We start from the raw sequence: 23,517 nt of genomic DNA on the forward strand, positions 1-23,517 counted from the left end.
ATAAATGAAAAGGAACCAAAGAATGAGGAATTAGAAGTGACTGTACCTCAGCCAGGGTACTTACATCACGTTTGTGGCTGCCTTTCTAAGGTTTTGGCAGTGGTGAAAATGTTCTTGAAGCACGTACAGTAATCCAGTGTTGTGCTGCACTTAATTCTTTGCACTGTGAGTTATAATTGTTTAACACTACACATTGTTCTTAACTGCACCACTGCAGTTCTAACCACCATATAAACTGCCAATTTGCACTCTACAGTTGATCCTTTGCTCTCTAAGTTCAAATTTCTTAACACTGCACAACACTGTAAATTCCCATGTGGTCTAGAGGCGAGGTATTGCAGTATATTCACTGTTTATTCACAAAAAACGAGCACTTGTGGCTTCCAGTGCGATAAGGATCTGTTCACAATCGAAGTTTGGGAGTAACTGTTGATGTCGGAGAAACAGAGTTGCCAGATTGCAACAGCCACATTACCAATCTCCTCAACTTTCATTACCGAATTTAAGTTTTCATTACCAAATTCGTAAAGTTAGCATTTATTCTTCACTAATTATATATACAAGTGGAAATACATGTAATCACTCTTCTTATAATTAACAGCATGTTGATTATTTTCACGCTATGTAGGGTAGCAGATTAATCTGAGAGAGCAAACAATCCACCATCTCCATCCTGTGTATCCTCATGCATGTGAAAAATCCGTTTGGTAATGCATTATTCTGATTCATTACCAAATGAATTTTTCATTACCGTATTACCATATTGGCCCACATTTGGTAATGAAAAATAACACACGGCAACCCTGACAAGGAATGGGGGAGGGGGAAGGAAGGAAGGGGTGAAGAGGCGATGGTGTAAGCAGCTGTTTGGCGCCGCACGGCAATTTCAAATTACGGGTGGGAAAAAATTCGGATTTTGGGGGGATTTTTTTCTTTTTTTGGCCATTTTTCGGTTCCCATGGTCCAGGCCCACAATGTCCAGTAAGTGGGGATGTCCGGAAAGTGGGCGTCCGGAAAGTAGAGGGATTACTGTATATATATATACTGTACATATATATATATATATATATATATATATATATATATAAAGTAGGCTTGCACAGTGCGCGAATCGCATTGTGCGCGAGTGACCAAAAATCATAGCCAAAAACCCTGAATGTGCGAGTTTACCTCACAGAATGCAAGGTAGAGGGAAGGAATGGCTCAAAAACGCCATTTTCTGTTAGTACGCGACCCCCCCCCACACACACACACACACAACACATCACGTGTTGTCATGTTGATGCGTAGAAATTCCCAGGCATTGTACTGTACAGCTTAAGGTACAATGCGGCGGGTGCGCCATAACAGTCCTGGCCCATGCACAGTGCGGATCTGCTCTCTACAGCTAACCTGTCGTGTACAACGTGTGGCATTTTTTTTGCTGCTCCATCCTGGCCTGTACTTTGCCGCACCATGGCTCCAGCCCCAAGAGTAAAGAAACTTTTGATGCACACCACCAAATTAGAGATTATCAAGATGAAGGAGGAGGGACAAGGAAACACTGCCATCGGGAAAGCCCTGGGACTGGCTGAATCAATAGTGAGAACAGTGTGGAAGAACCGTGATGCCATAAGGGCTGTAGTGAAGACGTATGGTGCCTCTGACCTAGACGGCTGTTCGCAGGTAGGAAATCGTGCGATGATACTAATGGAACAGTATCTTGCCACCTTCATAATGAGGAACGAGAAGGAGGGTCTTCAACTGAATGGCAGATTTATTTAAAATCAAGCCCAGCTCTTGTACAAGGCAGCATCTTGCAAGTTAAATGTGGACAAATCTTTCGAGGCATCGGTCGGATGGCTGGACTGTTTTCTGAAGTGCAATGAACTTCGTCACGTCAAAGTGTCTGGTGAACATGCCTCTGCTGATGAGCTGACCGCAAGAGACTATCCTGTGATATTTAGAGCGCATCTTGAAGAGGAACAGTACACCACGGACCAGTTCTACATCGTTGATGAAATGTTGTTATACCACAAGGCCATGCCCACATCAACTTACATCGCTAAAAGACAGATACAAACCCCAGGTCTCAAGCTTCAGAAGTGTAAGGTGATGGTAATGTTCGCTGTAAACATGTCTGGGAGCCACAAGATGAGCCCAGTTGTACACACAGCTTCACACCCAAGGTGCTACAAAAACCTCACGAACATTGACGCAAGTGGCGTGTACTGGTACAACACTGCAAATGATTGGATGACCGGGAACATTATGGCAGACTGGTTAAGGAGGTGCTGCATCCCCGATGCCAGGGCCAAGTGTCGGGAACTGGGCATTCCATTTAAGATTCACCTTGTGCCGGACAGTGCACCAAGTCACTCTCCATATCTAGAAGATCTGCACAAGGATTGTCGTGTTGTGTTGCTGCCGCCCTGGAAGACGTCACTAGTGTAGCCACTGGATCAAGAACTGATTGCCACTGTGAAGCACTTCTTCCATAAGCAAGTGTACGACTACCTACACAGGAAGACCGACACACAAGAGGAGCTTCATGCCTTACAAGAAGATCACGACGAAGATCTCGATGAAGCACCTGCTCCCGTTCCATCTCTCCCAGCAGCTGTATCCCAACCCGTCATGGGTGCCACGACTGTTGAGGCATTTGGGCTTTGTTTTACAATGAAGGATGCAGTTGACTTTCTTCAACAAGCATGGCACCAGATTACACCTGCAACGGTGAACCATGTGTGGCGAATGCTCGTGCCTCACTTATGCACGACCCAGGAGACGGCCATTCAACCACTGGCTGAGGCTGAGGCAGCAACACTGAAAGCAGCACAAGCTGTACCAGGTTTCAAGGACGTTACATAGTTGGACATACGAGAAATGCACGCTGCTAATGAGGAACAGCCTCCCGAGGAAGTGTTGCAAGGGATAGACGAGGCTGACGTAGTGCCCGATGCTAGGCAGAGTCAAGTTGAGCAGCCTAGTGTGATGGAGGGGAATACAGAGCTGTGTATGTCAAAAATAAGCAAGAGCCATGTTGCCGTGGATAAGCTCAAGGAAGAGGTGAAGGAACAGGAAGTGAGCAACCAAAAAACGGAGGAAGTTCTGGTTGGTATCGACAAACTCTTCCGTTTCTACACAGACAGGCACAGGCAAGAAACATAACAGAAGAAGACAGACGCTCATAACAAGTTACACACAGCGGGCTCAAGTTAGTGAAATTGAGGAACCAGCTACATCGTCTGCTCCTGTTCTGTTGAGGATGAAGAGGATGCAATGTCAGAAGTGTCAGCATTGGACTTCGAGGTGTTTATGGCCGAAGTGAATGACTTTGAGGCTCCTGGGGAAGGTGCTTAAGAGGAGTCTGTGGAGGGAAGTGTTGGTGCGGCGGGGGTGTGGCGCTGTAAGTGTTGCCGCGCCTCAGAACCCTTGTTATTTAAGACCATCAGGCCTGTTGTCTACTGTTGTTAAGGTGACTACCCATATTTTTGTTACTGTAGCTATATCTGTAGTACAGTGTCTGAAAAATTTGACCTTTATTATGTCTCTAAGGGCCAAAAAATGTCCTGGTATGAGGGGGTACCGCCCATATGTAATTTTTCCCACGAGATTATGTATTCCCAGTGCACAAATTCACAGTGCGTGAGGTCGTGGACCACCCAATCTCTCGTGCACACTGCGAGCCTACTGTATGTGTACAGTACATACAGTAATCACTCCAATATCCGACGTAATAGAGCCATAGGTAGGTCCGGATATTGGGCCCCAGCTTATGGATTTGTACTTATGGACCCTAACTCAGAGGAACACCTATACAACTCCCTCTGGACATGCATAGCACCTATTTAAGACCCAAGTCACACCAATAAGGCACATAAATGACTGAAATAAATGCAAAAGAAACATAAAATGAGGGTTTAGAAGTATGTTCATACATTAATAAACATTCTGGTACTTATGGACCCTAACCTAGCCTAACTCAAAAAAACACATTCCTACTGCACATGCGTAGCTACTAACACCCTATTCACACCAATAAAGGACATTAAAGAGTGAAATGAGGTAAGTATAGTATGGAAAAAAGTACAGTATGAAACATTCTGCCTACTTACAGCAAGTCCCTGGCCACCTCGATGAATAACCGCCTCCTCTCGGACTCTGACAGTAAGAAGGATTTCCTGAAGCACTTGCAGTACACTGTTCCTGAAGTCTTGCACTGAACTTAGTCAGTCACACACAGAAGTCCGTTCTCTTCACAGTGTGCACTCTTGTCTAAATAATGCTCCATTGTAACTTACTAAGTGTTGCACTTTAACTTTTCCCATTCTTATAATTTTCCAAGGCCAAAACAAACAAGTCTATTTACATTAAATTTTTCTTCTATTGAGTCTTTTTTTCTCACAACTGTAAATCCTTAACACAACACACTGTTTTTTTTCACTTCACAACACTCTAAATTCCCATGTGGTCTAATGGAGAAGTTCTTGCTGTTTATTCACTGTCAGAGTCCGAGAGTATCACTGGCAGGCAACCTAGGGGTGCATCGCTGGGTCGTGGTGATGACGTACCCACTGCAGACGACTCTGAAGACAGCTGCAAACTCACGTCTAGTGGTGACTCCACTGTGGCTGATGTGCTGGGCTGTGGCTCGGAGCACAAGGGCCTGTCTTGGGGAGGCAACGGAGTGGAGCCAGGGCTGGGCACAGCGGAGTCACGGGCCTGAAAAAACTGTCAATGGTTGATTGACGCAATGACCGATGAGTCTGACGATTGATGATGCGCTGCCTGAAAGCACGCACTTCCTCCACGAGTCCCAAGGGCCCCATCTCCCTGTCGCAGTCCGGGTGTTCCAGGTAGTCTAGGACGAACTCTAGATGTTCCCGGAGTGCGCTCAGCTTGGGGATGGCTGGAGTAGTGTCCAGCTGAGAGGAGTCCACATCATCGTCGGAATCTTCAAGTTCGGTACTGACACCTGCAACTGAAGACGCGATCTCGATATCAGACAACGTCTGATACCCAGGATCGCCCTCGTCGTCATCCCACCACTCATGAACATCGTCCACATCTACATCGTCGCCGTGCATACGTAGCTGTGCATGGAAGTCATCCACGTCAAATCCTAGAAAATCGTACTCCACATCCGTTCTGAGAAGCAGACGAGACCAACCATTTTCCAGAGTCTTCACAGGAACTTCCTTCCATGCACTAGCCCAGTTGTACAGCGCAGACTTGATGTTGTATCGGTGAAGGTTTTCCAAAGTCCGCTTGCCTCGTGTGTCCCGTCCCTCCCTGCGCTCGTCCTCGTCCTCGAGAACAACCATCACCTCGTCCAGGAACTTCTGACGGTATAGGCTCTTTGTTGCCACGATCACTCCTTGGTTCATTGGTTGGATGAGAGCAGTCGTATTAGGTGGCAGAAACATGCACCTAATACAGCTATTTTCAGCAACCAAGTCCTTGTCGCAAGGGTGGGCAGGTGCATTGTCGAGGAGAAGGAGGGCCTTTACCTGGTCGCGCGGGATTCCCAGTGTCTTCGTCTGGTAATGGATGACCTCCTTGACGAAGTGACGGTGAAACCAGTCTTTGAAGATCACAGCTGTGAACCATGCCTTCAAAGAATGGTACCAGACGACAGGAAGGACATCCATCACCCCACCAAGGCACCGAGGCTGCTTTGCACGGCCAACAACAACGGTCTTAAGCCGGTGCATGCTGTTATAGTCGGCCTTGCGCCCGTTTGCGTCTGTGGTGTGGCCCGCACCTGTGTACAATGGTGCCACGTTTCCCCAACTTGCGATGTGAAACGGAAGCTATTTATGTACAAGGCATCACAAATTCGATAAATTCAGATGAATAAAACTTACATGTGTATTTTGATGGATGAATCAACAGTAATTTTATTATGCATAAAATATTTATACAGTAACACAGAAACATGGCATACATATTGTACAGTGTTGCTAAAAGAAATAGCAGTCACTTTTAATGTTTTTTAGCGTAGTTTTAGGGTGGTTAATAATATTACAGTTATGGATATAATAGAATGAGCCTGAAAAAAGAAGAAATATGCCAATATCCAAAGTAAAAGAAATAATTCATATAATTCTTGTGAGTGGCAGCACTGACACACCCCGTCTGGCTTAAGGTAAAGTACGTACCTCCATAGACCCAAGCATAGCTTGTACAGGTGTTGCTTGGGAAAAATGCTCACATTTACTGGCTTTTACCATAATTTTAAGGACGAGGAATAATCACATTTATTATCATAAGCTAATATGTAGGACAAAATAGTAGGCATATGCCAATACCGAAGTAAAAAAAAAAAAATATATATTCACTTGCGAGCGGCAACACTTCCACACCCAGTCGGTGGCCTTGACAGATAGCTTCCCTACAGAGAGAGAGAGAGAGAGAGAGAGAGGCAGGAGAGGGGCATGCATTGAATGCATTGTCGGCATCACTAAATATAACAAAACCAAATTAACAAATGAAAGCACAATTATACATAACTTATAAAAGAATCAAAAGTACTCAGGGTGGCTCACATTTCCCGCCAGGAGAGAGAGAGAGAGAGAGGTCTGTCACTGCCTTATTTGTATTCATTTGTTCCTTTGTACATACTGCACACACTGATATACATTGTTCCTATTGATGCACATATATCTATACACGTAATTTCTCTCTCTCTCTCTCTCTCTCTCTCTCTTCTAATACTGACCACGTGGTAGGTGAATCCAGCCCCCCGTTCCCCTTCCCTCCCTTCTTAATCCCTCCTGGGTGTCTCAGGTCAAATCCCCCTTCACACTTCCCCTCCCCCCTGGACCACCACCCCAACAAACCCACATCCACACTCCCACCCACACCTACACCCACACCCCACTACGTCGGGGTGTATGAATCAGTAACGTAACAAACCTCTCAGCAGACAGTAACTTTGACACTCCATCTACTACTTAATATAACAAAACCAAATTAACAAATGAAAGCACAATTATAAATAACTTATAAAAGAATCAAAAGTACTCAGGGTGGCTCACATTTCCCGCCAGGAGAGAGAGAGAGAGAGAGAGAGAGAGAGAGATAACGGTATAGAAAACGTGGCAACACTGTACACAGGTGCGGGCCACACCACAGCCGCAAACGTGCGCGAGTCCTACTCTAGCACTGGCACAACACAAAGCAGATATCCGTTCCTTGGAGAGCTTGCGGCCAGGTACAGGCTTCTCCATCTCCTCGGCTAGAGTTCGTTGGTAGCGAGCGATAGAATAGGCCAGTTTCATCAGCTTTGTAGACTTGACCGAGAGTTAGGCCCTTCCTGTCGATCAAGCCCTTCACCTTGTGCTGAAACTCGTCAACTCCATCCTCGTTAGCGTCCAATGCTTCGCCATGTGCTTTACGGTTGGTAAGGCCATGCTGTAACTTGAACGCAAAGAGCCAGCCCTCAGATGCCTTGAAGTCTAGGGCGTCGTGAAGTCTGGCGAACTTCTCAGCAGCAGCCTTCAGCTCCGTTCCACTCACCATCACACCAGCAGCACGTTGTTGTCGATACCAAATCAATGTGGATCGGTCGATTTCTGCAAACTTGGGGGTAAACATAAACTTCCTTTCCACGTTGCGTTTGCTTCTCGACGAGTAGTCAGCCTTGTACTGCATGAGTTTGTCTCGGGATCTCTTGATATCGAACAAAGTAGACCGGGCCAGGTTAAACTCGCAGAGAATGTGGGAAGAAGACCACCACTTTCTCCAATATCTCCCACTTCTTCTCCAGAGTCAACACCACTCTCTTCCTTTTCTCAGGTGGCGGGGCCATCATCACACACACTAAGAGGAGGCCCGAGGGCAGCAGGAGGCCCTGCAGCAGGTAAGGCACCACCACAAAAGCGATCACGTGGGCAGCCATAACGACGAGCGTGCACTCGCGGCGAGAGACAGGCGGAAAATGGGGAGGATTCAGCAGTGCTTTATCGGACGTCGGAGGAATGACGCGCCACAACAATATATATATATATATATATATATATATATTTTATACATATACTGGAGAGAGAGAGAGAGAGAGAGAATTATTATCCCTTACCTTAATGTAGCTGGAGAGAAAAAGAGAGAAATATTATCCCTTATCTTAACTGGAGAGAGAGAGAGAGAGAGAGTTAATGCTTATGTCAGCTGTGTAGTGGCCAAAATCACCTGCATCAGCCTAATTAAATATTGTCATGGTCATTTATAAAGGGATGCAAGTTGTATTTTTTCCCTTTTTTTTTTTTTTTTTTTTAATTTTCTCTGTTATTGCTTCCTTTATAACTATTGGATGCGACTCAGAAATGAATAAGAAGAGGGAAGTAGAAGTAAAGAGGGAGGAAAAGAAAGGAAGAGAAAGAGGAATAGTGGGAGAAATATAGTTAGCAGGGAAAGAAGTGAGACCTATTTTGTCATAGTCTGTCGGTGTGATCTTTAATAATGAAAAACATATCCCTGCATGCACAGGAACAGTTTGCATGGTACCTCTAGTTAACAAATGACTGCATAAACAGGCCACTATATGAAAACATACCAGGTAAACCTGGAGGGCTTACTGTATGCATGTTTTAGATGCAACTAACCTTCATTGTTGTTTGAAATTGCTCTGCATATCATCATAGGTATAAGTTGGTGGTGATCAAACACTGAACTCCCGTTTTCCCAAAGTGTAGGAAGGGGTTCAGGGATACACCGGGTGCCCAGCCTTCCTTTACTCATCTCCAGATGCATTCTGGTGAGGAGGGTATGGCCCTACTCTCCCATGCCACCGCCAAGTGACCCAACATATCATACAGTCTTTAGATCCTCCCCCTCAAGGTATATAACTGCAATGTATACAATAGCTATATATCTGACAATGAATGAAAATAGGACAAACACACATGGAATAACAGAGAAGGCATAAATACAGGCTATGCTAGCAATAATAATAAGAGCATTCATATGAAGACAGACTGAACACAAAAAAAGAAAATGGGACTTCCCCTTTGTACATCACCATAACATTACAAACAAAATAAGAATAGTAAATGGTAAATGTTAAACATTGTCAGAGAGCCACCTAGGCTGCATACACACTCTCCTCGGAGGCTGAGTAAATGGCAAACACCAACGTGTGGGGTGTGACAATCCAGGTGTGGGCGTATTATGCACCAGGTGTGGTGAACCAGGTGGTGGGACTGCTGTGGGTGGTGACTGTGATGTCTGAGTGTCATTTGCATTAGTGGGGTTTGGTGGGTGCAAGGGTGTTGAGGGGGACTCATTATGGACGACTTGTAGGTGTCTTCGATTGTGTAGCGACAGGCAGCCACTGCCACACAGCCTGACAATATACTGGCAGTGGGGAAGGGCGACGATGATGACTCCACGTTGGTCCCAGACTCTGGTTGCTTGGTTCTGCACCCACACCTTTGTGCCTAGTAGCAATGGGGGAAGGCTTTTGGTTGTTCCCTGGTGTTCTATGACGTTGCTGTGAGACTTAGCCAATGCCAGCTGTCTGTCACGGAGGGTCCTTTGCCAGTGTATATTCACCTTGTGGTTCTGCCTGACCATGAGTACCCCACCATGCAGCTGTCTCCCCGTTGCCAGGTGAGCTGGGGGTTTGTTGACCCCATACACGGGCATGTTCAAGTATTGTAAAAGGACTGCTGACATCTTGTCACAGTTGAGACTGCCCCCGGTGGGGGGCAAGGTAGCAGGACAGGAAGTTGGCTGCTCAGTTCCATTTTCCCGGAAGATATTTCACCTGGAACTGTACTGCAGCGTTTTCTCCTTCAAGGTGAACAGCTTGAGTTGATGATGTCCAGTGCTCTGTCTCCTAGGAGCTTGACATGTAGGTGATGATCGGTGACTACGACTAATTTGGGGCATCCGAGTAGAAAGAGATGGGCTTTGCGGAGGCACCAGATGACTGCTAATGCCTAACCCTCCACAGGTGTGTATCCCTCTTTGGCTGGTGTTGAGTGCTGGCTACCACAGAGGGTGAGACACCACCCTCCTGGTTACATGCTAGGGAGTTTGTAGGGCGTGACAACCTTTCTGGTGGGTGGGAGCCACCACAGTTGGGACTCGAGGGTGGGGCAGAAGCAGGAGTGAGCTTTCGAGCTCCCACCATGCTTAAAGTCTCGTCCCTCTGGAGCTCATCTGGCAGGGGCACACCACCCACCACTGCACTTTCCCACCCAAAAGGCCTGCCAACACTGGCATCGTTGTGAGGCCCCTCAAATGTAGAGCAATATTTACACAAAGTATCCACATAACTGAAGTTATTACACAACTGAAACACCTCTCTTTTGAGTACTGGAGTATGGAAACCCATAATCAACTTCCTCAAAAGCTTGTACTCCGTTAGAGCACCATTACAATGGAGGTACTGAAACTCACAGTCGGTGGCACTCTGGGTGAATCTCACGAAATAAGCAGTGATAGATTCACTGGGTAACTGATTTCCACTAAAAAAAGTTGCGCCAATTAACTGCCTGGTTCGACTCTTGCAGCTCAGTCCTTTTGGTGGCATCCAATGCCTCCAACGACATTAGGGAGCTCCACCGCACTAAGGAGAACTTGGTATACAGGGAGTACTGTAGGGCTGGCATGCAACACAGGTATATGTGCAGGACTGCACCCGACGGTGGCCAGCCGTTATGTTTCAGCCAGCACTCCATGGATCATTTCCACGAATGAAAGGCTGCTTTAGATATCTCTGCCTCACACTTGTCCAGGGGCAGTAGATGCAGGAATCCTAGGCGGAGGTTGCTGCCGGGATATTAGTGACGCCAAGCTCTGCTGTAATGTGGGGATGTCCTGTTGGGTCTGAATTAATGACCTGAGAGACACCGCAGGTTGACGGCTGGACCTGGGAGTGGAAGTAGGTAGGCACGGATGCTGGGTAGCTGTGGTAGGCATGTAGATAAGATCATCACTGCCCATGTAGGAGGGGGTTCAGGGAAACAATCTTTTGCCCAGCTTTTCTTTACTCGTTCCGGATACATTCTGGTGGGAATGGGTAGAGCCCCACTCTCCCATGCTGCCGCCAAGTGGCCCAACATATCATACAGCTCTTACTTAAAGGTTATATACTCTGTACCATCAGAGTACAGAGTACTGTAAAAACCTCACAGAATTTAAATACAGTACTGTAGTTCAAGTTTACACAGACTTCTTATGGAGAAAGATAAGTAGGTGCTAAGGGTAATCAGTGACAATACAAACAAGTGAAATAATTTTTTTTTTCTTCCTACTCCTTCTTTTGAACATGAAAATACAAAAAAATTATAGCTTACCATTTGCACTGCTTACCTTTCAGTATACTGTGTCAGTATTTCCAAGTAAATAACTACTTGCCATTGGATTCTTATACCAACATAATCATGAAGTTGTGCTGTGGCAATGTTGCTGGAATGAGTCCATCAGCTGGTGCATACAGACACCTCCAAGCTGCCACTTTTGTCAATGTCTGATCTCCGACTCATGTGGCCATATCTCTTCCTTTCATAATTTTTAGTTGTCATGCATAATCCTCTTTTATTTTGTCTTTTGTCACCAAACATATATGTTTTCAGTTAAACATGGGCTAGGTACCTCAGCTATTATTTATTTATTTTTTTAAATCATGCTTTCTTAAAAACAGTCATTATTCACTTGGTTAAGATCGTTCATCCTGGTTCGTAACTAATGGCATGTAAATAAGTTGTGTCGTAAAAGAATGAATGCACAGAATCCACATAGCTGGTACCTGCACAGCTGCACACTTGGCGACTTATTACGCTCATTTTCAGTGCTACAGTATATTGCCCCCTTTCCTTGGGGGAAGCAGCCTAGGTATATAGATAGATAGATAGTGATATATGACGCTGCCATTCATGTGTTGTATTGGCAGAGGCTTGATCAGGACTGAGGTGTCTTAATTTCTAAATGAAAGGATACATAGAATACACACAGCTGGTATCTGCACAACGACTTAGTATCTTTATTTAACTCATTTTTAATGTATCTGTATATAATGTGCGATACACAATGCTGCTATTCACATGTTTTTTGGTGGGGCTAGAGCATCACCACTTATGTGCTTGATCCACATGAAACCACTTCCTTGACCATGTGAACAGCTGATGCAATAGATGCCGTTAATAAGGTAACCCATGTTATATTTCTGTCGTTGCTTAAATAATTTTGCATAGCAAAATTTTGACATAAATATGAATTTAGTACCATATGGGTGTAATTTGGATTAGTTCCTAACTTCTATAATGCAGATCTGAAGCATCACATAGAAAGCCTTTGTACCACAAGGGTTTAGTGTATACAGCCAGTTCAGCACAAATACCGTAATGGCTATGATCTTTTCGTCAAATGATCTTTTACTATGACCCCCGTTTACGTTTTGATTGATGGCCGTAATTTTTCAGTTCAGCGTAGCCAGACTGTGTTTGCGGACAGAAACCAAGTGGCCCTAGATGCATTTCAAATCCCAGACTCCAGCCTTGATCCATCAAAAATTCCAAGTTTGTAGTAAAAAATTGCAGGTTGGCTGATATTTGATGTACAGTCAGGTATCGAGTTGTCCATATTTAATCACACTTAATTGGAGAATCTACTGTACTTGTAACACTGGGACTTCCTGTACAGTACAGTGATATTTTATCATGGCTGTTACAGTATTTAAGGTTGTTTCTACATGTTTGAACAGTTATATAGTATAAATATAGGGTTTTAAAGGGGGTTAGACCCCATTTGGTGGGATTACTGAGGATATTATGTCACTATCCTTCAGTATGTCAACTGCTGGCATCTCCTTGGTAGCTTTACATCAGATACAAGTGAGTTTATTGTAGGCTGTTGAAAAAGGTATACATAAGTGAGTTTGAAGGTGGAAGTAGGTGTAGCAGGCCAAGAAGACAGATATGGTAAATGAATGTGTGGGATCTCAGAGAGGTATGGAAGTTGATGAGGCTAAGGAACTGACAAGGGATCAAGCTGGATTGATGAATTTTGTGCAGAGGAATGTATGAGAAGGGTTTGATACTCCTTTTTTTAAAATCTGATAGTCATCAGACTGACTCTGTCTGACAGGTAAATATGAATTTGCATATGGATAAGCATACCTATCAGGTGGAGCCAGGATTTGGGAGGCTTGAAAGGTGAAGAATGGGTGTGTGCCCCATTGTGTTGGGCATGCTGTTTAATAGTTCTCCCACTATCATATTCTTTTATTTTCCTGGCTTTCTGTACCCTGCCTCACACCACCTGCAGATGGGAAAAAGAAAGGGAATGATGATGATAATGGTGATGATGATGATGATGATGATGATGATGATGATGATGATGATTAGTGTACAGTTACTATTCATACATTACAGAGGTTAGAGTAGGGTGGATTCCAGGATCACCACCCATGCAGTTTCCAGTCAGTTCAGTGTTGACAGGCCGGATGGCTTACTTACAGTCTCGTCACCTCCACCAAGAGCCATCAAAAGATTCATTCCTTTTCTATGTCACTGACGGCACTCAGCACTCCCCATCTTATAGATTCAACATCACTATTCAGGTAACCCACTGTTGTACTCATAAACCCAGGCTGGTTTACACTTCATTGTTGTAGCACTGTCCTCTACTCCAGTCTGTAATTTTATTACTTTATAATTCGTTCAGAGATATAGTAATTAACCGAAATTACCAGTACATTAGATGATGTGGAGTTGTCTTTATGTGCATATTAGGAGACAGTCAAGTTTCTCCAGCTAAACTCAACCATGAAACAGTATCATGAACAATGTTGTGAGTTCTACCTGCTAAAAGTAGTGACACTAGTGCTATCACTAACTGGATAAAAATGTTGTGTCACTACCACTGCAGCTGCTTTTTTGGAAGAGTAGTGCACTACCACTAATGTAGCCATTACTGCTACTCTGAATACATATACAGATTATTTTTTTTACACAGTATTTCTGCAGTATTTATATTCTGGCACTTTGTAAAGATTCTTATATTGGTACAGTGTATCTCAGATGCAGGCATATGGTTTTCATTTACTGAAACTCAATATAACCTAGTCATTGTCAGTCACAGGGAATACATGGACACCAAAATGTGATTCCAAATTGGTATTTCTTCATTACAGGATCAAATTTACGGGATCAGATACATAATGTATATCAGGAGATGACCTATCAGTAGCTATGTATGACTGTGTTAAGTGGGGGCGCTCACCAACCACTCACTCGATGTATTGCTGTTCTCGGGTGTCTGCCCTTTCCTCTCCTCCATCTTTCTTTCCTTCCATCTTCTTCTGTCTTTCTTTCCTTCATTCTTTCTTTGTCCTTCTGCCTGCGGGTGACTTTAAACTCCCTCTTTTGTTTTTATTTTCTTCACTCTTTCCTCTTCCTTCTGCCTGTGGGTGACTCTACACTGAGTGACAAGCCAAATGGTTTCCCGTACACCAGAAAACCATTTATTACGCTGGGTGGTAACCATATAACCAAATTTTGGCGCCTAATGGTTTAGTGCTCCAATCGGATTGAGCCAGTGAAGGTTTATATCCAAGGGGTGGTTGGGGTTTATTGCTCAAGTAATGCCACTCAGGGATGAGTGAGGCTGGTAACTCTCATCATAAATGTCAGGACCAGCTTGCCTAGCCCCGGGCTTCTACGCTCCTCATGGGACATTGTAGGATTGTTAGATGATGATGATGATGTTAACCCTTTGAGATTCCAATGACGATTTTGTTCGTCATTTCCAATCCAACCTCAGAAATTCTGTTGATGCTTTAAACAGTCTTTTTAAGATACTTCTGTAAACTATTCACCATAAATCGCATTTACGCATTATAACAAAGAGACTTGCGTGTGACATCACGGAATGGTTGCTTTATGCATGGCGGGTGCTGCACAGCTGGTCTGGCTCATGGCTTTGTTTCTTTATTACTTTATTCTTGGCGAAGATTTTTCTGCAGCATGGTATAAAACTGTTGGTTTTTGCCTAACTTCAACTCGTCACTTTGACTTTTTATTTTCATTATTTTTGTTTTTTAAACATACTATGATAAAGTACAAGTATTCAGCTTCAAAACAACACCACAACCAGCATCCTGTCATAAAAAATGTATTTACACTGATTGATCAAAGAAAAAGACCGTGTAGAAAATATGCGGCTGAGACTTAAATAAAATTGTACATCTCTTTCTTTTCACTTTACCACATAATAAAATGCAGAAATTACCATAATCTATATATCATTGTAAAGATAATTTATTTTAGTTTTGCCTGATTTAAACCAGGTTTATATACTGTAGCTTTATTACTTATTTTTTGCCGAATATTTTTCTCCGGCATGGTTTACAGTTTTTGGTTTTCGCCTAACTTCAACTTGTTATTTTCACATTTTATTTTCTTTGTTCTCCATTGTTGAACATACTACTATAAGTACAACTATTCAGCTTTAAAATGACACCAAAACCAACAATCTGCCATGAAAAGTGTATTTATACAGATAGATCAAAGAAAAATATCACACTGCAAGTCAGTGTGAGAGTGGCTGACTCCAGCAGAGACATAATGTGCCCGGTGCAGAAACATGATAGGGTTAATCATGGAGGGAGTTAGGGAAATAACTAAGGAATTAGTTGGAGAAGAATAAGGGGGCTTTAGGAGGGGAAGAGACTGTGTAGATCAGATATTCATCCTAAGATGTTTAGTGGAAAAGTATCTAGAGAAAAGGAAGACGTTGTATAATGCCTGTGTATATCTGGAGAAAGTACAGTATATGACGAAGCAGATAGACAAGGAATATGGAAGATATGAATGAAGGGGACGGGAAGTTGTCAAGGTTTTGCCCCATGAATATGATATCCAGATAGATGATTGTTTCCCAGTTAGAAAATTCACACAAAGACAATGCCCAGTTGGATGAGTCTTTGCCATCATTTAACCATTGTCCAGTTATTTTAGCATTTTGTGCATTCCCACTGTGTTATGACCCTATTTTTCCATGTTATGACTGTTTGAACCATAATTTGGGGCCTCTGGCTGTGTTACCTCTATTGTCGCAGCATAGTACTGATTTTTAAAAAGTGGCTAGCTTCCTTCATCTGTGTTATGTGTATCATTTTTGCTTTGCGACCTTTTTTTGGCCTCAACTTTTGCCGTCCATGTTGTGAGTTACGTGCACTAGGATCGCATATTGTGCAAGCGGTGACTGTATTTAAGTAATTGTAATATTAAATAATATTTGGCATCTTGGAATCCTATGAGGGGAGGGAGACTCACCATTTTTCATTCTGTTCCTAAAGCTCGTTTAAGCTGCACGTTGTAAATACTTGCACCAAGGATGCTTGGAAAGGCCCAGGCAAACCGACTGAGGCCTCAAGCTCATTGTCATCTGTTATTCCAACTCTGTCTAGCTAAGTAATCTTTATGATTTGGCCAAGTTGGGGTTACTAGCTAGGATGTAAGGAGATAATTATGGGTGAGTTAGAGTATTATTTGTACCCTAATTTTTGTAAGAGACTCGTATTATTTAAATTTAACATTTGTTGTTGTTAGACTAACACTCGTCAGAAAAGAGTGCAAAAATTTGTGACAGACAGTGAAGATATTAAAGATGCCTGGAGAGAGCATTATAATTAGCTGCTGAATGAGGAGTTTGACTGGAAAAGAGAAGGTTTGGAATCAGCATATATTTTGTTTGATCCAAGGCATTTGATTGATGTTGCCATTGTGAGCAGGGCAATAGGCAGGATGCAGTTAGGGAAGGCAGTAGGTGTGTCTTGGCTGAGTGCAGAAATGCTAAAGGCCTCAGGAGATATAGGAGTGGGTTTAGATACTGAATTTGAGTATGCATATAAATGTGTTGTCCCACATGACTGGCAGAAATGTGTGCCTGTAAATGTGTATAAGGGGAAGGATGATGCTCTGGAAAGAGGAATTTGTAGAGGCATAAAACTTTTGGATCAGATAGTAAAGGTAATGGATAGCATCCTAGAAGGTATGATAAGGGAAACAGTGAATATTGATGAAATGCAGTTCGGGTTTATGCCCGGCACAGGGACCATTGATGCTTTATTTGTTGTCTGACAGATTCAGGAAAAACATACAAGAAAGAAAAGGGAGCTGTACTTTGTTTTTGTTGATTTGGAGGGTTCTGACAGAGTCCCTAAGGAGATGGATAAGCCGGCAATGAGAAAGCGTGTGATTAAGGAGTGGCTAGATGGAGAGGTTATGGTCATGTATGTAGGTCCTCACACCCTTGTGAGGTGAATGGGGGTTTGAGTGACGAGTTTTCCGTGAATGTAGATGTGCATTAGGGGTCGATCTTGAGCCCCATTTTGTTTGTCATAGTGCTTAAAGCTCTCTCACATGACTCCAGGAATGGACTTCCATGGGAGATGTTGTATGCTGATGACTTGGCGTTTATTGCAGAAAATGAGGAGATGGAGGATAGATTTAGGAAATGGAGAGATGGAATGGGACACAAAGGTTTGAGAGTTAATGTGGATAAAACAAGTGATGATATTTTGGGCTGGTGGTAGTACTGTCAAAGGAGAGGGAGTGTGGCCATGTGCATTTTGCCACAAGGGTGTGGGAGGTAACTTCATCTTTTGCAGTACAGTATTTGTGTAAGTGGATGCATAATTGATGTGGTAGTAGAGATGGGGTGCGACGTAATGCTGATTTCATGTGTGCAGTGTGTTGGAGTGCAAGTAGAGATTGTTGGGTGTATAAGGACTGGTCTTGCTGGTGAGTCTCTTGAATGTATGGAGGAGTTTTGTTGCTTGGGGAACATGTTATGTGCTGGAGGTGGGGCCAGAGCAATCTCTGTGGCTAGGGTAAGGATTGGTTGAAGGAAGTTCAGGAAGTGGTTGTCTTACCTAACAGAGAGGGCTGTCCCTCCATGCGAAGGGATCTTTGTATGTGGCATTTGGAAGTGTAATACAGTATTGTAGTAAGACCTTGACAGTGAAGGAAGAGGCTATTCGTAGGCTCAGACATACAAAATTGACAGTGATTAGGTGGATGTGTAGTTTATCCTTGAATGCAAGGCCTTGGGGGGGCTAGGATTGTGACTGAAGAGTTGTGAGAAGGGATGGGACTTGAATGAATTGGTGTTGTGATGAGGAGGGGTAGATTGAAATGGTTTGAAAGGATGAAGGATGAGAAATGGGTATTGCAGCTTCCAAAGTAGTAGTCAAAAGATGAAAGATAATCTGATATGCATATTGAATTATGATTTTTCAGCCCACCTCAGACCATCATCAGTTACTTTAGATGTCCTATATTGTCAGCATGACCAGTAGTAAATATATAAATAAGGACCATCCAAGGGGTGGTTGGGGTTGGTTGCTCATGTAATGCCACTCAGGGATGAGTGAGGCTGGTCACTCTCATCTTACATGCCGAGACCAACTACCTAGCCCCAGGCTCCTACGCTCCTTGTGGGGCAATGTAGGATTGGATGATGGATGGATGGATGGATGGACCTTATTCAAACAAGATAAGGACTGTACCATCTAGACTGAACTTGATTTTTATTCCAACATCAGGGTTTATTTGTTGGTGACTCAAAGGGTAACTGCAGTGAGATAGATGTTGAAAATAACAGGAGCCAGAGCACATCCTGTCCATGTTGATGGGTTTGGCTTTGCTCCCACATATCGATACATGAGCATTCAGGATGGTAAGAAACTTGTTTGGAACTCAAAATTTTGAAAAAGCACTCCATAAAAGTTCTCTGTTGACAGTGTCAAATTCTTTTGCAAGATTTATAAGTGCAGTACATATATAAGTTACAGTTCTGCTCATGGTATTTCTCATGTATCTGTCGGGCAACAAAGATCTTATCACAGGTACTTCATTCCTTCCAAAATCCTCATTGTGTTTCAGGAAGTCTTGACTCAGTCATATGTATTCGGTCTGGATAACATTATCTTGTCGAGTACTGCACGTACATTCCTAAACAGGGAGATACTGTACCTCTGCTGTTGTCACAATTTGAATGATATCCTTTCTTCTTGTATTCAGTTACAGTATCTGATGTAAGCCATTCAGATGGAATTTGTCCTTGGTTCAAGATAGTCAGTGTGAGGTTATGGAGGTACTGATGAAGTAACTGGCCACCCTCTTTGATTAGTTCAGATGGCATGCCATCAGGGCCAGGGCTTCTGTCATTTTTTAAAGATTGGATGGCCTGAACAGTTTCTGCAAGTGTAGGTGGGACATAAAGATCTGCTGCTTGAGGAGTATTTGAGATGTTGTCAGTGATATTGTGCTTCACTAAGTTTCTTTGATTAAAAGGTGTTGAAATATTGTGCCCATCTCATTAGGATTGCTTGCTTGTCTTTCAGGACCTCTCCTGGGGCTGACTGAATAAGAGTTATGTAGCATTTGGTTGACCCATAGATACTCTTAGTTTGTATGAACTTGTAGAACCCATGTTGGTTATTAATATCAGACAGGCTTTGCAGCCCTTTTGCATGCTCTGTCCATTTATATATATATATATATATATATATATATATATATATATATATATACCAGGAAGAAGGAACCAAAGGCCCAGAGCCTACAACATTGTTCTCTCCAAGAAAAAACAAAAACAAGATAACAGAGAGCCACCTTCAAGATCCATTCATTTTGAGATGCCCGGACACATTGTGTTTGAAAGACGAGATCATAGGCAGTAAGAAACACAGACAGAGGGAGACAATTCCAGAGTTGACCAGTGTCATGCATTTTTCTCAAGATTTTACTTCTGAGATTCTAGAAGTCAGTTTTCAGGGTTAAGAAGCCAGAATGAGCTAACTAATTGTTAAATGTTCTATTCTTCATTGCAAGAAGGTCATGGATGCCCTCAGCATTTTCATTAATGCAGTCTTTGTGGTGCCAAGTGGAGAAGTCTAGGGTTCGTTCTGCAGCTCTTTGAAGCAGTGTCTTAATGTTCAGCCACTATGCATCTAGGTTTGTTGCATTGTCATTTGGGTTAAGTGGTGAGCATGGAGAGAGCATGTCTAATTATGCTGTGGAAGGTGTTACAAGCTGCTGCATCTTTTAAAATACTGCATTTTAGTTTCTTGGAGAATGATCTAAGGCACGTTTGTGAGCATATATCTAGTTGCAGTTTGGTGAGTATAAGGTTATGGTCTGTTGAGCACTCAGCGTCTTTCATAGCTCGGGTTATAAGAACTCTTTGATCTCAGGGTATGGGCAGTTAGATGCCCATGTCTACATTGTGGGTGCATCCATATGGTCATGTGTTTATTCTTATGTTGTAAATGGTGTTGGTGATGACCAAACTTTGTTCCAAGTGTAGAGAAAGCAGTCTAAGGCCATTGTTGTTCATATTACCAATACCATGGCATCCTATAATGCCTTGCCTGTGGTGATTAGTTTTTTCTTCTCTCTCTTGAAATAAAACAGCTTAAATGGGAAGATAAGACGTTGGAAGAGGAAAGGGACAAGGTGAAACGTAAACTTGAGGAGCATGAATCTAAAACTAAGATGCATTAGGAATATATCAAGGAAATCCAAGAACATCACAAGGGATGGAAGAATTCTCAACAGGAAGATAAAATAAGTCATAAGGTGGTGAAGGCACTAAAAAGTAAAAAATCATATGTCAGAGATGCAGCAGACAAGAAAAAATGTGTGATTATCTCATGTTTGAAAGAAAAACCTTTGTCAAGAAGATCAGAAAGAGAAAGAGAAGAACTGAGAAGGGTGAAGGAAATAGTATCAATAATTATGGAGGGTAACCATGAAGCTCAAGAAGAGATTGAAGAAGTGTTTAGGCTGGGAAGATATGAGGAGGGAGGGGCAAGACCACTGAAAGTTAAATTTCAGTATCAGGTCACGGTAAATGAAATCATCAACAAGACATGGAAACTAGCAGACAGGGAGGGGTTCAAAAATCTTAGAATAAGGAGAGATGCAAATGAGGAAGAAAGAGCTAAACTAAAGAAGCTTGTAAAGGACTTTAAGGAAAAAAATGACCTGAGAACGAAGGAAGAGAAGACCAGGTTCTGTTGGAGAGTTATAGATCAGAAATTGAGGAAATGGTACTGAAGGAGAGAGGGAAAGACGACACAATAAAAAACAATGCAAAAAGATTGAAAGTGACACAGTAATGTAGATGGTCAAATCTCAGCAAGGCTGGAAATTGACAATTTCTTGAGGGTAAAAGAGCCAGACATTATGTCCTTTGTAGAAACCAAGCTAAGAGAGAACACTGAAATCCAAATGGGAGATGGGAAATATAAACTATGGAGAAGAGATAGAAAAGAAAAAAACAGGAGGAGGAGTGATGATAGCAGTGAAAAAGAGCCTAAGTGTGGATAATGTGGAACTGGGAGAAGGTTTGGCTGAAGTGATAAACATGGTAATAGAAACCAGAAGGAAAGGCAAGAATGACATCGCAGTAGCGTATGTCCCTCCCCAAGACAAGGGCATGGAGTGAGAAGGAATATCAGATATTGTTGGACATGGTTAAATACCTACAGAAGGTGGTTGAGGAAAGCAACAACATAATCCTGATGAGTGACATTAATTATAAAGAGGTAAACTGGGAGGAGTGGGGCTCAGGAAGTAGTGAAGATTCACTGGGAAGTATACTGTTAAATATAGCAATAGACAATGTAATGAACGAGTGGGTCAAAAAAAGGATAAGATTAAGAGGCAATGACACACCAGCAAGACAAGATTTAATTCTAACTGAAGAACCTGATGCAATTGAATCTCTTAAATATCTGTTTCCTATAGGAAAGAGTGATCATGTACTGATAGAGTTCCAAACGATAGAAGGAAATGAGGAGACAAGATGAGCTACACAGGCATGGAAGATACAACTTTGGGAAAGCAAACTTTACAGGTCTGAGAAAATTTTTTTAAGAAGTGGATTCATGAGAATTTGGGGTAACAGGAGAGATACAGAAGAAGTCAGATATCTTTCTAGACTTCTATAACATGGGAGTGCAAAAGTATGTGCCAAAAGTTAGTGGGAAAGAGAACTGGAGAAATGATTAGGTCAACAAAAGGTGTATGATAGCAAAAAAAGAAAGGGATAAGCCATGGAACAAATGGAGAAAGAGAGGTAATGGTAGAACAAAGGAAGAATATAAAAGAAGTAGAAATGAATATACATGAATACATAGAGAGGAAGAAAAATACTTCGAAAAAGGTACAGTGTATTTGGCAAATGTATGGAAGTACCTAAACTGTTTTACAGGTTTGTTAATGACAAATCCACGCACTTAGTGTAGTGGTACTCCGTTTTTAGGGTAGCTCTACATTGAATGGCAAGCCAAATGATATTCTGTAAACCAGGAAAGCATTCACAATGCTGGGTGGTAACCTTATAACCAACCAACACATGTTCTTTACGTGACAATATGTGGGTTAGTGGAGGGTTAGTGCTCCTCCTCAGAAAACAACTAACTAAAAATACGAACACAAAGCTTCAGACCAGGATTGACCAAGAGGTGATGACTAAGGACCGAACAATGGACATGATACAGATGGTGACTTGGAATGTACGGGATGCAAATGATGAGGTGAAAGAGAGAGAGATTTTCCAGGTGCTTGAGGGTGCGAAAGTGGATATATGTGGATAAACTGAAACTAAATGGTGAGGTGAGAGTGTGAGAGAATGGGAGTGTGGATGGGGTATATGTGCAGGAGTAGGTGAGAATGAGAGGGCAAAAGAAGGAGTGTGTATTGTGGTAAGTAACAGATGAAAGGAGAATATAAGAAAGTATGGATCGGTTGGCTCAAGGATTGTGTGGGTAAGATTGAAAGTTGGGCTACAAATGTGGGTGATTGTGTGTGTGTATGCGCCAACGCAAGATCGTGCAAGCAGAGTGAGAGAAGACTTCTGGACAAATGTGGAAGTGTGCATGGAAGAGTTTGAAAGGAATGAGGGAGTGTTTTTGATTGGCAATATGAATGGTAATGTAGGGAATGTAAAGGTGGATGGAGTAGTTGGTGAGTGGGGTGTGCCTGCTGAGGTAAACAAGAATGGCAGTGCTACGGACATTTGTGCCAGGAGGGGGTTGGTGATAGTCAGTACCCTCTTCAGGCACAAAATGATCCATAGGTATACATGGCGAGTGTTGAGAAGGGTGGGTGGTGAACTGAATGAAAGGAAGGCAATGACTGATTAAGTGTGTGTGGATGAAAGGATACGAAGGTGTGTAATGGATGCAACAGGGTATAGAGGTTGGGGGGGTGGACTTTCTGTGAAGTGGTGGTCAGAATCAGGGTCCAACTGAATGGAGAAATAGAAGAAGGGAAGGATGGGAGGAAATAGTATATGCAGGGAGAGTGGAAATGTTACAAGAGGATGAGAAAGAGGCAGAATATAACAGGGAACTGGAGGAATGATTGGGTAAATATGAATTGGAGCACATGGGGGATGTGGAAGGTGTGTGCAAGATATTCACAGAAGAAATATGTGCAACATGTGATGTGGTGTGTGGGGTGAAGAGAAGACGGAAGGGGGTGCAAGGAACAACATGGTGGAATGAAGAGG

At 42.9% G+C, this 23,517-nt stretch overlaps 1 protein-coding gene across 1 annotated transcript in view; it reads left to right on the forward strand.

Annotated features, from left to right (window-relative positions):
• The window catches only part of LOC145413828 (extracellular matrix organizing protein FRAS1-like), a 596,816-nt gene that overhangs the window by 303,406 nt on the left and 269,893 nt on the right, over positions 1-23,517 (forward strand). Inside the window, exon 29 of the mRNA XM_080283490.1 lies at positions 13,386-13,549. Within this exon, the coding sequence (XP_080139616.1) occupies positions 13,386-13,549 (164 nt within the window). The remainder of the gene's footprint in view (positions 1-13,385; positions 13,550-23,517) is intronic.

The sequence above is a fragment of the Coenobita brevimanus genome, chromosome 97, assembly GCF_032717465.1.
Source record: "Coenobita brevimanus isolate Jiangsu-jjx chromosome 97, ASM3271746v2, whole genome shotgun sequence".
Classification (NCBI taxonomy): Eukaryota; Metazoa; Arthropoda; class Malacostraca; order Decapoda; family Coenobitidae; genus Coenobita; species Coenobita brevimanus.